Consider the following 15114-nt stretch of genomic DNA (forward strand, 5'->3'; position numbering starts at 1 on the left):
ACAAGGATGGGATGGCCTGGTCTCTCTCTGCCCACCGTTGTACCTAGCAGAGTGTCTCATGGGCACTCAATAAATGTTGACTAAGGTAACCTATATGCAGGTCAGGAAGCAAGTTAGAACTGGACATGGAACAACATACTGGTTCCAAATAGGAAAAGGAGTGCATCAAGGCTGTATATTGTCACCCTGCTTGTTTAACTTACATGCAGAGTACATCATGAGAAACACTGGGCTGGAAGAAGCACAAGCTGGAATCAAGATTGCCGGGAGAAATATCAATAACCTCAGATATGCAGATGACACCACCCTTATGGCAGAAAGTGAAGAGGAACTAAAAAGCCTCTTGATGAAAGTGAAAGGCTTTTTCATCAAAAAGTTGGCTTAAAGCTCAACATTCAGAAAACTAAGATCATGGCATCTGGTCCCATCACTTCATGGCAAATAGATGGGGAAACAGTGTCAGACTTTATTTTTTGGGGCTCCAAAATCACTGCAGATGGTGATTGAAGCCATGAAATTAAAAGACGCTTACTCCTTGGAAGGAAAGTTATGACCAACCTAGACAGCATATTAACAAGCAGAGACATTACATTGCCAACAAAGGTCCGTCTAGTCGAGGCCATGGTTTTTCCAGTGGTCATGTATGGATGTGAGAGTTGTACTGTGAAGAAAGATGAGCACCGAAGAATTGATGCTTTTGAACTGTGGTGTTGGAGAAGACTCTTGGGAGTCCCTTGGACTGCAAGGAGATCCAACCAGTCCATCCTAAAGGAGATCAGTCCTGGGTGTTCATTGGAAGGACTGATGCTGAAGCTGAAACTCCATACTTTGGCCACCTGATGTGAAGAGCTGACTCATTTGAAAAGACCCTGATGCTGGGAGGGATTGGGGGCAGGAGGAAAAGGGGACGACAGAGGATGAGATAGCTGGATGGCATCACCAACTAGATGGACATGAGTTTGGGTAAACTCTGGGAGTTGGTGATGGACAGGGAGGCCTGGTGTGCTGCGATTCATGGGGTTGCAAAGAGTCGGACACGACTGAGCGACTGAACTGAACTGAAGGGTTGCAAATGAGACTCGTAAAATACCTGATAGCACCTGAAAGTTGGTTCATTATTATTATTCAGAGGCTTCCTGAGGGGGTGGGGTTTGAGCAGGACCTTCAGGTGAGGGGGCAGAGCAAAGACGAAGCTCCCAGTTTGGATGGCGTGGAAAAGCCACGCCTTTGCCTCTCACCTCATTTCTCATTTGTAAAACGGGCAAGGGTTGGAAAAAATGACCGGAGGCTCTGGCTTTCCACGGCCCTGGCATCCTCACAGCCTCCATATTCTCCGTAAGAGGGTTACCGCCCCTCAGGCCCTGATTTCCGTCCTATCAAGTCCACCCAGTTTTTTGCACAGACCTGTGTCCTCCCAAGCCCCAAGTATACGGTCTGCAGTCCCGTGATCGGCCGCCGAGCGGCGCTCAGAGACCAGCCTGCTGCCCGCCGTATCAGCGAAGACACTCCCCCGGCCGGTTCGGTGCCTGGGCCTGCCCGTCGCCGCTTCCCTCCCGCCCTCCCTTCCTGTCCGCAGCGTCCGGGCCGACCGCCACCAGCAGCCATGCTGGGCCCGCGGACCTTACGGTGCCGCGGCTTCCTGCTGCCCGGGGCCGGGCCAGTCCTCGCCCTGAGCTACAGGTACGGGCGGGCGAGGGGCACGCTTCAGCACCCGGCGCCTGCGGAGCCCCGGGGTCAGTTGTCCTGGCGCTGGTCCCCTGTGCCTGCCCGGTCACCTCCCCACCCCATGCCTGCCTTCCCCCCAGACTAGGGCCAGCTCCTGCGACCGGGCTCAGACGGTAATCCTCTCCTCTCTCCCTCCCCTCCAGCTGCAGGGCTCGCTTGCAGCAGGAACTCTGTTCTGACACCATCTCCAGGAAGCCTTCCTTGAACCCCAATGCTGGGCCAAGGGTCCTTGTCCAACAGCACTCTGGGCTGGCCTGTCACAGCCCTTGATGCTGCAAGGGCTTGTCATTACTTAGGCCTGCCCCTCCCAGGCGGAGCTCCCTGAGATCAGAGCCAGTTACTGATTCTCTGAGGGTAATGGGGATCTGGCACAGGACCTGGCCCCCCAGAAGTGCCCACTGGATGGATATTGAGTGAGGGAGTCCCTGTTGCCAAATGAATTTCTTCTCCTTGCCCCTCACCTGGCCCAGTCCTACACACAGCAGCCAGCAGCCTTCCTGCCCAGATCATATACCCAGGCAGGCATGCCAGAGATACCTCCAGCCCAGTCACCCTGGGTGGGGCCCGGTGAGGGGGAGAGAATGGAGCCTGAAAGACCATTCCACCCATTGTGACTCGCCCTGACCTCACAGTCATCATCGTTCCCACCACCAGGTCGAGAGGCTGGGGGAGACTAACCTGGCAGGGAGCCCCCAATGAGCCACCTTTCTTCACCCCCCCAAAAACACAAGGGGGAGCACAAAGCCCACGGTCTCCCCCGTGGTTCAGAAAGGTGGGTTGGGCTGGGAGCAGGGGGTTCCGGGAGAGGTACCACGGGGCGTGGGGGGTCGGGGGATGGTCAGGTGGGCCTCTGGGCTGGGTGTAGGTGGAAGCAGTGGAAACTCCTGGTCTGACCTGCCTGACCCACCTGTCCACACCAGGGGTAGCTCCTCCCGGGACAAGGACCGAAGTGTGACGGTCAGTAGTTCGGTGCCTATGCCTGCTGGAGCGAAGGGGAGCCGGACTAACTGCCCTCAGTCCACGCCCCAGAAGGTCCCCAACCGCCTGATCAATGAGAAGTCACCGTACCTCCTGCAACATGCCTACAACCCTGTGGACTGGTGAGTCCTCTCCTGATGCCCTCCTGGGGCAGCTAGACCCTCAATCTTCCTACTGCCCCCCTCCTGAGCTAGTGAGTGATGCCCCACTCTACTGGCCTTAGGTACCCCTGGGGACAGGAAGCCTTCGACAAGGCCAAGAAAGAAAACAAGCCAATTTTTCTTTCAGGTACTGCATCCACCATTCCTGGGATGGGCGCAGGGGAGTGGTGGTAGATAGGGGATGGGTCCTTTGGGCCTGGGGCCTTCCAGGAAACTAGATGCTAGGGCATCGTAGGCCCAGCTGGAGCCCTATGGCTGCCCTTCTCTGACCAGTCACTGGTCCTCCCTGGTCCCCGTGGCCCCATTCCAGTGGGATACTCCACTTGCCACTGGTGCCACATGATGGAAGAGGAGTCCTTCCAGAACGAGGAGATTGGCCGCCTGCTCAATGAGGACTTTGTCAGCGTGAAGGTGGACCGGGAGGAGCGGCCTGACGTGGACAAGGTGTATATGACCTTTGTGCAGGTGAGTGGTCTTCCCTTGGATGGGTGGCTGCCCGTGTACGTGAGGCTGCTCCCCTCACCCTTGCCCTCTCTCTGCCAGGCCACCAGCAGTGGCGGGGGCTGGCCCATGAGTGTGTGGTTGACTCCCAACCTACAGCCCTTTGTGGGGGGCACCTACTTTCCCCCTGAGGATGGCTTGACCCGAGTTGGCTTCCGCACGGTGTTGTTGAGGATACGGGACCAGGTGGGTATGCCCTGGGGGATAGAGGGGGCCGGGGGTCAAGGGTGAGGGAAACAAGGGGTCCTCACCCCATGCTGACCTCCAGGTCTGCCCCCTGCCTCCCACAGTGGAAACAGAACAAGAGTACCCTGCTAGAAAACAGTCAGCGGGTCACTACCGCTCTGCTGGCTCGGTCAGCGATCAGTATGGGTGACCGCCAGCTGCCGCCTTCCGCTGCCACCATGAACAGCCGCTGCTTCCAGCAACTGGATGAGGGCTATGATGAGGAGTATGGTGGCTTTGCCGAGGCCCCCAAGTTCCCCACACCAGGTCGATGCCCCCTGCCCCGTGCCCACTCCAGCCCTGGCCTGGCCTTCCAAAGCCTACCCTTGTCAGTGACCTCTTCTGACTCCTGCCTTGGTTATTAACTTCCCACTCTCCTGTCTGGCCAGTGACCGCCTAACCCCATCCTGCCTATCAGTAGCTGTCTAGTGAAGCTCTGACTTTTGCTCTTAGCAGGGACTCTCTCTGATGCTGACCTTGGTGATTACCACCTGTCCTGTGGGTTGACCTAGTCTATCCGGAGAGACTGCCTGTTGAGTGAACCCCTAACCCTAGCCTGGCCAGAGTCCTGATCACCCAGATCTCGGCCCCCTGCCCTTCCTGTTCTCTAACCTGCATGTTCTTGGTGTCCGCAGTGATCCTGAGTTTTCTGTTCTCCTACTGGCTCAGCCACCGGCTAACCCAGGACGGTTCTCGGGCCCAGCAGATGGCCTTGCATACCCTGAAGATGATGGCCAACGGGGGTATCCGAGACCACGTGGGGCAGGTGAGGGGGGGGGCCCAGGCATTCCTTGGAGAGGGCGGCTGGCGGCAGCGGGGTGGGGGCAGTGGCTGGGGTCAGCCTCCAGCGCCATGTTTGTCCTGGCACAGGGCTTCCACCGCTACTCCACGGACCGCCAGTGGCACGTCCCCCACTTTGAGAAGATGCTATATGACCAGGCACAGCTCACGGTGGCCTATTCACAAGCCTTCCAGGTGACCCCTGACCCCAGCCCTGAGCGGACACCCAGCCTGTCCACCTGCTCTTGGCTGCCCCTTCCAGGGCCTTCCTGGTGACCTGTGGCTCCCCCTTAGCTTCACCCCTAATTCAGTCTCATGTTCACTACCCAGCCTCCCTCCCTGCCCCCCTGGGAGAACACTTACTGCCCACCTCGTACCTAGAGACCTCTGCTTACAAGCCTCCTTCCTCCCCACTCAGATCTCTGGTGACGAGTTCTACTCCGAAGTGGCCAAAGGTATCCTGCAGTACGTTGCTCGGAACCTGAGTCACCGGGTGTGTGTCCATTGAGGCAGGCGGGCCTGGCTGCGGGAGGGCTCGGGGCCTCCACTGCCCTGAAGGGAGGGGCCAGCCAACTCTCCCCTCCCTACAGTCTGGAGGCTTCTATAGTGCAGAGGACGCAGACTCCCCCCCGGAGCGGGGCATGCGGCCCAAAGAGGGCGCCTTCTACGTGTGGACTGTCAAGGAGGTCCAGCAACTCCTCCCTGAGCCTGTGCCGGGGGCCACCGAGCCTCTGACCTCAGGCCAGCTCCTCATGAAGCACTATGGGCTCACGGAGGCTGGCAACATCGGCCCCAGTCAGGTGAGGACTGCTGAGATCACAGGAGGGGTCTTGAAACCACGCAGGCCAGTGGACTCCCTCGGACAAGAGCTGTCTTTCTCAGGACCCCAAGGGGGAGCTGCAGGGCCAGAACGTGCTGACCGTCCGGTATTCGCTGGAGCTGACTGCCGCCCGCTTTGGCCTGGACGTGGAGGCCGTACGAACCTTACTCAATTCAGGTCTCGAGAAGCTCTTCCAGGCCCGGAAACATCGGCCGAAGCCGCACTTGGACAGCAAGATGCTGGCTGCCTGGAACGGTGAGGTGGTGTGTCTGAGGCCTGATCCGTATATCGAATTCCCCTTCACAAGGGCCTTATGTATGTCAGGCACCTGCTTAATATTAATTTTTTCTTTGTCAGGTTTATTGTCCTTAATTTACAAATAAGTGAATTGAAGCCTACAGTAATCCAACCAAGGTCACACAGAGACAGGAGCCCAGCCCTGCCTGGCTCTGGAGCTTAAACTCTTATGCACTTGCCCTGTTGCTCCAGGGAGATGTCAGAGCTTGGTGGGTTGGGATGGACATACCGGGAGGTCCCCGGCCGGGGTCACAACCACCTGTGTCTCCTACCTCCAGGACTGATGGTGTCTGGCTTTGCTGTGACTGGGGCTGTTCTGGGCCAGGAGAGGGTGATCAACTATGCCATCAATTGTGCCAAGTTCCTGAAGCGGCACATGTTTGACGTGGCCAGTGGCCGCCTAATGCGGACCTGCTATGCAGGCGCTGGTGGGACTGTGGAACACAGGTAGGGTACCGGGCAGCCTGGGAAGGCTTGCCTCCCTAGGCATCCCAGGCCTCTCTCTGCCCCTCTCCTCCCCTCTGGGTAGGTGCTAGTCCTGGTTCTGCTTTCTGCCTACTCTGAGCTCTTACCCTCCTTGAGACCATTTGCTCATCTGACAAATGGGCTAACAGGACCTACTCAAGAGCTAGATTTTGAGGGTTAAATAAAAGCATGTGAAAAGGGCCTCTTCTGTGAAAGTGCCTTTCTTCCTGGCCTGTCCCCTCCCCAATGCCTGTCCCCCTAGCAACCCGCCCTGCTGGGGCTTCCTGGAGGACTACGCTTTCGTGGTGAGGGGCCTGCTGGACTTGTACGAGGCCTCACAGGAGAGTGCATGGCTCGAGTGGGCTCTGCGGCTGCAGGACACGCAGGACAGGCTCTTCTGGGACTCCCGGGGCGGCGGCTACTTCTGCAGTGAGGCTGAGCTGGGGGCTGGCCTGCCGCTGCGTCTGAAGGACGGTCAGTGAGGGTGTGGAGCTGGCCTGGGGTACTGGACCCAACTGGGCTTGGTTTTTCCTGGGGGAGGAGTAAGTGCAGTGTGGTGGTGAAGAGCTGGCAAGGGCAGAGCCCAGGCCCTCTTGGGCTTACATCTTTAGCACTGAGTGACTTTGAATTGGTCTCTACATTTCAGAGCCTCAGATTCTTAATATGCAAAATGGAGCTAATGGTGGCATTTCCTTACATGGTTGACATGAAGATTAATGTAGCAATTCTGTGAGCATGCTTAGTGACAGTAACTGACATGCCTAGATAGACTAAACAAGGCCAACTTCATCCCTACTCTCATAAGGCTTCCTAGGTAGTAAGGGAGACAATGCACAGACAGTACTGTTTAAAGCAAAATCGCACACACAAATGCACAGTTAAAATTGTGAGTGCCATGGAGAAGTAGGAGCTGCCCACTGTGTACCCTGTTCCTGACTTTTCTCAGTGGCATTTAGCATCACCTGATGCATCTAGTCTGTTAACGGCACCCAGATTTAAGTGTCATGGGGTCAGGATGTTGTCACTGCTGTAAACCCAGAATCTCCTGCATGTCTGGTATGTAATTAGGCGCTCAGTAAATGTTAACTGAATGACTGAAAGGGCCCTGACAGAACAATGGTAGGGCCCAACTCAGCAGGGAAGTCAAATTAAACCTGTACAGGTGTCATTTAACCAAGGACTGGAGGGCAAGATAGAGCCATGTGGTCCTGCAGGAGCAGGAGAAGGATTTCAGGTGGAGGGAACAGCCCCCGAGAGGCTCTGAATGGGCAGCTTGTGTCCTAGAGGGCAGAGGGGCAGAGGCCAGCATGAGCGGAGGATGCCCAGGGGGCTGGATCCCTGCAGGGTCTTACAAATGTGGCAAGGAGTAGAAGGCTCTGGTGAGTTTCGAGTTGGTTGTAATCTGCTCTGGTTTAGATCTCAGAGTATCATTCTGACTGATGGTAGAGGAGGGATGGGGAAACAGGGAGGCTAGGTAGGAAGCCGTTAGTGGTGCTCAGTCCAGGCAAGTGATGGCAAAGGTCCAGACAAGGCAGAAGTATAAGATGGGAGAAGTGGTCAGGTTGGATCTCTTCTGGTCACAGACCCTGCAGATTCACAGTGGATTAGAAGTGGGAGGTGGGGAAGTCGGAAGGAGGGGCAGTTGGTGGCTGGGTGGAGGTTTCAGTTGGGAGATGCAGGACCCTGGGGAGCAACAACTCAGTCTGGGCAGGTGGAGTTGAGGAAGCATGTAAGGGTGCAAAGGGCCAGTTACAGCTGGGCCTGGCATTCATTCTCAGACCTGGGACAGGAGCCAGTGGGCAGGGACTCCACCCCATCCCCCTGCCATCCTGGCAACCATCCTGGACCAGGGTCCTGGGACCCAGTGACCCTCCCTCCCTGTCCCCTGCAGACCAGGATGGCGCAGAGCCCAGTGCCAACTCCGTGTCGGCCCACAACCTGCTTCGGCTGCATGGTTTCACGGGCCACAAGGACTGGATGGACAAGTGTGTGTGCCTATTGACCGCCTTCTCCGAGCGCATGCGCCGTGTCCCCGTGGCATTGCCTGAGATGGTCCGTGCCCTCTCAGCCCACCAGCAGACCCTCAAGCAGGTGGGGCCCTTGGGCTGGGACCCAGGGTGGAAGGGAAGCTGGGGTTGCAGTGGAGGCATGGAGTGGAGTTTCTGGGGCTGTCCCCAGAGCTCAGGTCCATGAATGTGTAGCCCTGTGTGCGTGTGTGTCTCCGAGGGAATGTCTGTAAGGCTGCTTTTTTCAGGCAGGAGAGTCTGTATGTGTCTGAGGCAGGTCTCCATCATGAGCAGGTGCCTTTGTGAGTTCCTATGAGTAGGGTTCTCAGAGGAGAGGGTTAAATGTGGATCTCTGTGGTTGCTGAAATGTGTGTCTGTGTGCCTCTGTGTGTCGGTGTAGTTGGGTCAGCAGTGCAGTGTGTGCAGGTATATGCCTCTGGCTGTATGTCCCTATGTGTGTGATTGCTCTGTGTGTGCATCTGGATTTGCGTAACTCTGGAGGTGTGTGACCGTGTGCCTGCCTTTCGGTGCGTGCTGGGGTGAGTGATCACCAGTACATGATTGCCTGGTTGTATGTGTATGCCCCATGTTTAGGTTTGCCTGCCTATATTTGTATGTTTGCCTGTATATCTGTGCCTCTGTGTGTGTGTGTTTATGTGTGTATGTGTGTCTGGTGTCTGCCTCCCTGTGGGCATCTGCTCTGTGTATATGTGATGACTCTGTGTCTCCCTGTGTGTGGCTCTCTGTGTTTCTGTGTGTCTTCCCGTGTATCACGTCTTATGTGTGTGTGCTGGTGTCTCTGACTGTGTGTGCATGTCCCCGTGTATCTCTATCGCTACATATGACCCTGCCACTTAGTGTATTCTCATTTGTGTGTGTGTGTGTATGTGTACATGTTCTCACCTGCTGAGCAGTGAATCTGATGCAGCCTCCTGGCAGCTGATCTGGGGGATGCTGAGTCCCCATTTCTTCTTAGGCATATAGGATGGGTGGCAGGGGGATGGGGAGGGCCTGTTAGGTCTGGATCCAGCCTCTTTGCATCAGTCACTGGAGTTACCTTTCTGTTCTGGCTAGATTGTGATCTGTGGAGACCCCCAGGCCAAGGATACCAAGGCTCTGTTGCAGTGTGTCCACTCCATCTACATCCCTAACAAGGTTTGGTCTCTGAGCCCAGCCCCACTCTCAGCCTCCCCTGCCCGGGACCCCTCACTTCCTCAGCTCCCTGGTATCTCTGGCTCCTCTGAAGGCTTGGGGAAGAAACCCACCAATGGGTCCTGCTGGTGTCTGGGTGGCCCCAGGTGACTCTCTCTGCCGCTCTCCCAGGTGCTGATTCTGGCTGATGGGGACCCCTCGAGCTTCCTGTCCCGCCAGCTGCCCTTCCTGAATACCCTTCGGCGGCTCGAAGACCGGGCCACTGCCTATGTGTGTGAGAATCAGGCCTGCTCGATGCCCATCACTGAGCCCTGCGAACTACGGAAACTGCTCCATCAGTGACTGCTTCCCCTACCTTGGGCTGGGGCAGAAGGTGGAGCTTCCCAACCAACCAGAGACTCAGGCCCTGCAGGGCCCTTCAGAACCTTTGGCCACCCCCGGGCACCATGTCAACAGGTGACCTCGGCCATCCTTGCTGCTCCCCCCTGAGCACCCACTCACCCTGGAATAAACCTAACAGCGTCCCGCGGTAACCTCTGGGCCTCAGCCTTGCTTATGAGAGAGGGGCCTCGGGCTCAAGCATGGGAACGAGCAGCCCAGGGTCCCTTTTTCTGGGAGCCCCTAGATGACCCCCCTGCATTCTTGGATTACTCTTTTACCTTCAAAGGTCACCAGACTGACTCTGCCCCCCTCCATGGTCATTGCAACCTGAGTGAAGCTGAGGTCAGGGGACTGGTAATGGTCACCAGGGATAAGGGTGGGGTGTGGACTTGCACACAAGAGGAGAAAGACCAGTCCTTGCCCTCAGACAGGGTTAAGAAAGGGCACACTGCCTCTCTTCCCGTTGTTTCCTCCAATTTTAAGCTGGGGAAGTGGGATGCTTCATATGAGCTTTTATTTTATTTATTTTTTTTTTGAGCTTTTATTTTTCATGGAATTTGCATATTTTCTGGTCCATTATAGGAGCTGCTATTATCAGGACCACAGACATTTCTTTTGGGGTATCTATCCAGCTCCCAGCCTTCCCACAGGAAGTTGTATTGTCCATCCCCCTGATTTCATATATGTCAGTCCAGGGAAAGAGTTTTCTTTCACTTGGAGCATCTGTTGGGTTGGAAGTCCTTCTCCAAACCTGAGTACTTCCTGCTGCAGGGACAACCTCTCCCTGCCTGTGATCTCCTTCTGTTCCCTCAGTGCTGGGAGATGTTCACAAGATTCATCCTTGGCACCAACACCTTCACAGGTCCTGGAAACCCCATCTAGTTTTCCTCCAGGGAGAAGGGACTAGAAGCATTTTGGGAAGGGCAAGTACAGAGTAATGGGGCTGCACCTCAACCCTGAGCCCTTTGGGGGTCTGATGAGCCTAGGTACCCTTGTAGCCCCAGAGCCAAGCAGTACAGAGAGCCAGGAGAGGCTGCTAGAGATAAGATCTGAATGGGGCCACTGCTTGTGGGGATGTCAGCAGAGGGGAGGAGTGGAGCTGGAAGGGGCTGGGAGACTGAAGTAAATCACTTCAAGTTCTGCTCAGGACCATCACCACCCCTTGCACACTGTTAATCACAGCCACAAATGGTCACTGGGACCTGGGTATGGGCAGATGGGCCGGTGGCTTGCCACCGGCCGATCTGGAGAGGATTAGGGCTCCAGCCAACAAGGTCAGCTAGCCCTTTCTGGCTGAAGCCTGTTCACCCTGGCCAGGAAGTCTGGACAAGCAGAACCTGGTCTGGGGTGCAATGAGGAGGGAGGGTGGTGGTTTAGTCGCTAAGTCATGACCGACTGTTGCGACCCCCATGGACAGAGAAGCCTGGCAGGCTACAGTCCATGGGATTCTCCAGGCAAGAATACTGGAGTAGGTTGCCATTTCCTTCTCCAAGGGATCTTCCCAACCCAGGAATCGAACCCGGGTCTCCTGCATTATAGGCAGATTCTTTACCAACTGAGCTACAAGGGAAGCCCAAGGAGGGAGGGGTGGAGTATGGTAAAGCACAGGTGGCCTTTTTTTTCAGCCCCAGCCCTGGCTTTGAAAATGTCTAGGCAGTTTGCAAAGCCCTCTTAACTCAGTTGTCCCACTGACCCTCATGAATGAGATGGCAAGGTAGGTATCTTCTGCTTCATACGAATAGTTGTTCAAGACCCAGAGAGGGTAAGAAAACTGGCCTGAAAGCATCCAACACATCTCATTCTTTCTGGGGTCTTTGGCATACAATAAAGACTACTAAGGCTTCCTCTTCCCCCAGGAAGTCTAGCTATAAAGGAGAGTCATTTGGTGTTTTCTGCCCCTCCATCCAGAGTTCTGTGGTGGATAGGCAGCAGAGAATCCGCCTGCAATGCAGGAGACTCAGGTTTGACCCCTGGATTGGGAAGATCCCCTGGAGAAGGAAATGGCAACCCACTCCAGTATTCTTGCCTGGGAAATCCCACGGACAGAGAAGCCTGGCAGGCTACAATCCATAGGGTCCCCAAAGAGTTGGACACACCTGAGCAACTCGCCACCAAAAACAGTGCCCCTTTGTCCAGTCTTCTTTCTCATCTCACCTCTTTTCCTTGCCCTGATATCAGGCATGCACCTGACAATAAAAGTGAAAGTGAAAGTCAGTTGTGTCTGACTCTTTGTGACCCCATTCGTGGAATTCTCCAGGCCAGAATACTGGAGTAGGTAGCCTTTCCCTTCTTCAGGGGATCTTCCCAAACCAGGGATCAAACCCAGGTCTTCCGCATTGCGGGCAGATTCTTTACCAGCTGAGCCACATGGGAAGCCCAAGAATCCTGGAGCGGGTAGCCTATCCCTTCTCCAGCGGATCTTCGTGACCCAGGAATCGAACCAGGGTCTCCTGCGTTGCAGGTGGGTTCTTTACAAACCGAGTGATTAGGAAGCCCACACCTGACAATGGGAGTTGGTAAATGAGTTCTGAGGAGAGTTAGGGCCTTAAAGTGTTAGTTCTCTTAGGAATGCTTGCATTTTCCAAAGAGGGCACAACTGAGCATAAGTCTTGCTCAAATGTGGGGTTTTAAGTCTTCAGCCTCTCTTTCCCTTTTCTGGTCCCTCTTGAGTATACTCCTTGTTCTGCCAGTAGGACTGTCTACTGGAGGAGCTGTGGGCCAGGGCCATTGGAGACAGGGCCTTGTAGTTTGGGCAGTCACTTAAATAATTCCATCATTTCCTGGAGCCTCAGTTTCCTTATCTGAAAAATACCACCCAGTTCCCAGCACCCACCCAGCCACCAACTCCCAAGGCTGTGAGGTGACTAAATAGGACAGTGTTTCATTGCTGAGCAGAGAGCGTCACCAATGAGAAGATTCTCTCAGTTCTGAGGGAGCCATCCAGACTTGGGGGAGGTGTAAATGGGAGTGGGTTGAAAGGGCTGGTGGAGCAGGGTCTATATGGGGGTTCTCCTCTAAAATCAGAGGTTTTAGACACAGACCAGCTGAGACCCAGAGAAAGGAATTTCTTATCCCTCCCATTCCCCTTGTCTGCCTGAGGTTATTTATTCATCTAACAGATTTATTAGGCACCTACTTACTATGTGTCACCAAAATGATGAGCAAAATGGACATAGCCCCTACCTTCAAGGAACATAGAGCCTAGAGGGGAATACAACCATTTCATTGCCATAAATAGAGACATAAACCCAGGCTGGGCCAAGTCCTCTGAGATTACAGACTCTGGCCTGACCCAGTACTGTGTCCTCAGCACTTTGGCACTTAGTAGGTACTATAATACTTACTAAATACTTGCTGAAAGAAGGCCACCCTGAGGAGGTAATGTCAGAGCTGAGGCTTTGGAGTTAAAGATGATTTCATGGCTTCCTTTGCCTTCTTTGTGGGTCCTGCCTCCCTCCTTACCTCCTGCACTCAGACCAACAGTGAGCATCTCTGATAAGGATGTCAGAGTCCCCTGGTGTCCTGCGGAGGAGTCTGGATGCCTTAGGTGGCCCCAAGCTCAGGGATGATTTGCCCTGATGGTGCATGTTATCTGCCCCCCTTTATGGGTATGTTCTAGAACAAAGTTCAACCCAGAGATAGGGGTTAGAGGATGGTCTGGGTGCTGGATAAAGGTGCGCGGTCTGCTGACCCTCAGGAAACCTGACCATTGGACTAGGCAAGCCTTTCTGGCGTCATTTTCTTTGTTAAGGGTGGGGGGTGATTAGGGTAGGGCCTCTTTCCCTGATCTTGTCTGGGAAGGGCAAAAGCCGACTCGGCGGACTGCTGACTGCCCAGAGGGGAAAAGGAGCCAGACTCTGAGGGCATACTGTAATAAATAGTCCCCTCTCCCAGAAGACCGCTGAGAGTTCAAGACTGGCGCTGGGCGCAAGCTGGAATGAGAGCAGAGACTCCCGCCAGGAGAGAAAGGCACTTCTTCAGGGATCTGCTCATTAGCATGAAATGCAAAAAGCCCGGCCTCATTTGCACAACTAGGTGCCAGATTCGGCGAAAGGGCAACCTGGGAGGCAGCAACCGCTCTGCCCTCCCCACTGCATTCCCTGAAACCCACTCGGGAGGGAGCTGAGACACCCACCCAACTCGGCAGGAGGCGTGGGTGACGCAGCCTTGGGAGAGCGAAAAACGCCAGGGAGTCGGGGTGAGAGTGGGGGGATGGCGGGTTTAGGAAGGTCATCCAGTCCATTCCTCTGCCTCTCGGCGGTGGCATGTAAGCGGCCCTGAAGTCTCCAGAGAACTAACTGATCTGCTTGGTTGCGCAGTGTCTACCTCCAGCAGAGGTGGGAAAGCGCTTCCCGACGTCTTAATCCTGGATGCCCTCTCCGCCCCACTTCACTCCAGAGCTCCGCTCCAGGGTACACACCGCCTTTAGGGGTAGTGCTGCGGGAGAGAGGGACCTGGGGCCGACAAAGCCGGAGGATTCAGGAGGGAGAGGCGGGGTGAGGGCCGGGGTCTGCGCCCGTGTGCGTGAGCGTGAGTAGCAGCAAACCCTCGAGGACCTGCTCGGGGTAAGGTGGAAATGCGCGAGGAGAGTAGCCCTGCCAATCTGCTTTCCTGCAGACAGGCATACTGGAACTCGGGAAGGAGAAACTGAGGCACTGAATGCAGGCTTCGTGAAATTGCAGGTTAAGAGTCGGCAAAGCCCAGTTCTATGCTTCCACCGCCTCTCACACACTGGAGACCCCTGCAAGTCCCTTGGCAGGAAAATCCCCTTTCTCTGCAGTTGCTCTTAGAGATCTGGGCTCTGGGTCCATTGTGACCTGCGTGGGGCCATGTGTTCAAGCACGAAGCCCTCTCCGGAAGCTCAGGAGTGTCAACATGAGATCAAGGTCAGCAGGTTAGGGTTAGGAGATTAGGGTCAAAGTAGCAAAAGTGGACCTGGGAGGAGGACCAACAAGCCCAAGAGATTGGTAGAGACCACGCCCAGACCCTGCCTGCTTCAACCTTTCCTTGGCTCCGCCCGTTTCCCTAAGACTAGCGCCCCCCCCAGCCTGAAGTCCTATCCCCCGGACTTCCCGCTCCGCTCGCCCCTTCCTCAGTCCTGCTCCCAGGCTCAATTCCAGGATGAAAGATTAACCCAGGTTTTGCTCTAGGACCCTGGTCACACCCCTCACTCCGGGCCGTCCGCTTCCTTCTGCACCAGGCCCTCCCAGAGCTGAGCCCCGCCCTCCATTTGCGGTCCAATTCTGGGGTCTTGGACAAAAGATGCCCCGGGGCCCGTGGCGATATCCCAGGACCCCACTCCAAATACTTTTGAGTCCCTGGGGCTCCCTCCAGAAGAGTCCCAGAGCCCTTAGCGGCCAATAGGAAAGTGGGTTCTGTCTGGGTAGCTGTCTAATTGGCTCCGGTCTTCGGGAGCTAACACCAGGGGCAAGAGGAGGGGAGAGGGGCGGTCCCGGGCTTTGGGGTGGGAACCGGATTCCAGCTGTGGCTCTCTCCCCGGCACCCCCGCCCTCACTGCCACGCCGACCGGCCAATGGACGTGCGGCTCGGGGCCGGCGGCGCGCGGTCATTGGCTGCGAGGCTGGCTGGGGAGAGGCGGGGCCGAGGCTTGAAGTTGGAGTGA

At 55.7% G+C, this 15114-nt stretch overlaps 1 protein-coding gene across 2 annotated transcripts; it reads left to right on the forward strand.

Moving 5' to 3' along the window:
- Positions 1-1558: 1558 nt before the first annotated feature.
- On the forward strand, positions 1559-9643 carry SPATA20 (spermatogenesis associated 20). Of its 2 annotated transcripts, XM_043471548.1 has the most exons (17): positions 1566-1680; positions 2380-2497; positions 2646-2825; positions 2927-2991; positions 3175-3329; positions 3408-3551; positions 3656-3857; positions 4226-4356; positions 4461-4565; positions 4789-4863; positions 4961-5170; positions 5253-5445; positions 5766-5934; positions 6215-6426; positions 7844-8043; positions 9033-9113; positions 9282-9643. In XM_043471548.1, exons 2-17 carry the CDS (start codon positions 2421-2423, stop codon positions 9450-9452), a joined length of 2370 nt encoding a protein of 789 aa, XP_043327483.1. In that variant the 5' UTR covers positions 1566-1680; positions 2380-2420; the 3' UTR covers positions 9453-9643. The 2 variants fall into 2 exon arrangements, with proteins under 2 accessions (XP_043327472.1, XP_043327483.1); XM_043471537.1 differs by lacking the exon at positions 2380-2497 and having other exon boundaries at positions 1559-1680.
- Positions 9644-15114: the final 5471 nt, after the last annotated feature.

This window comes from Cervus canadensis, chromosome 1 (assembly GCF_019320065.1).
Source record: "Cervus canadensis isolate Bull #8, Minnesota chromosome 1, ASM1932006v1, whole genome shotgun sequence".
Classification (NCBI taxonomy): Eukaryota; Metazoa; Chordata; class Mammalia; order Artiodactyla; family Cervidae; genus Cervus; species Cervus canadensis.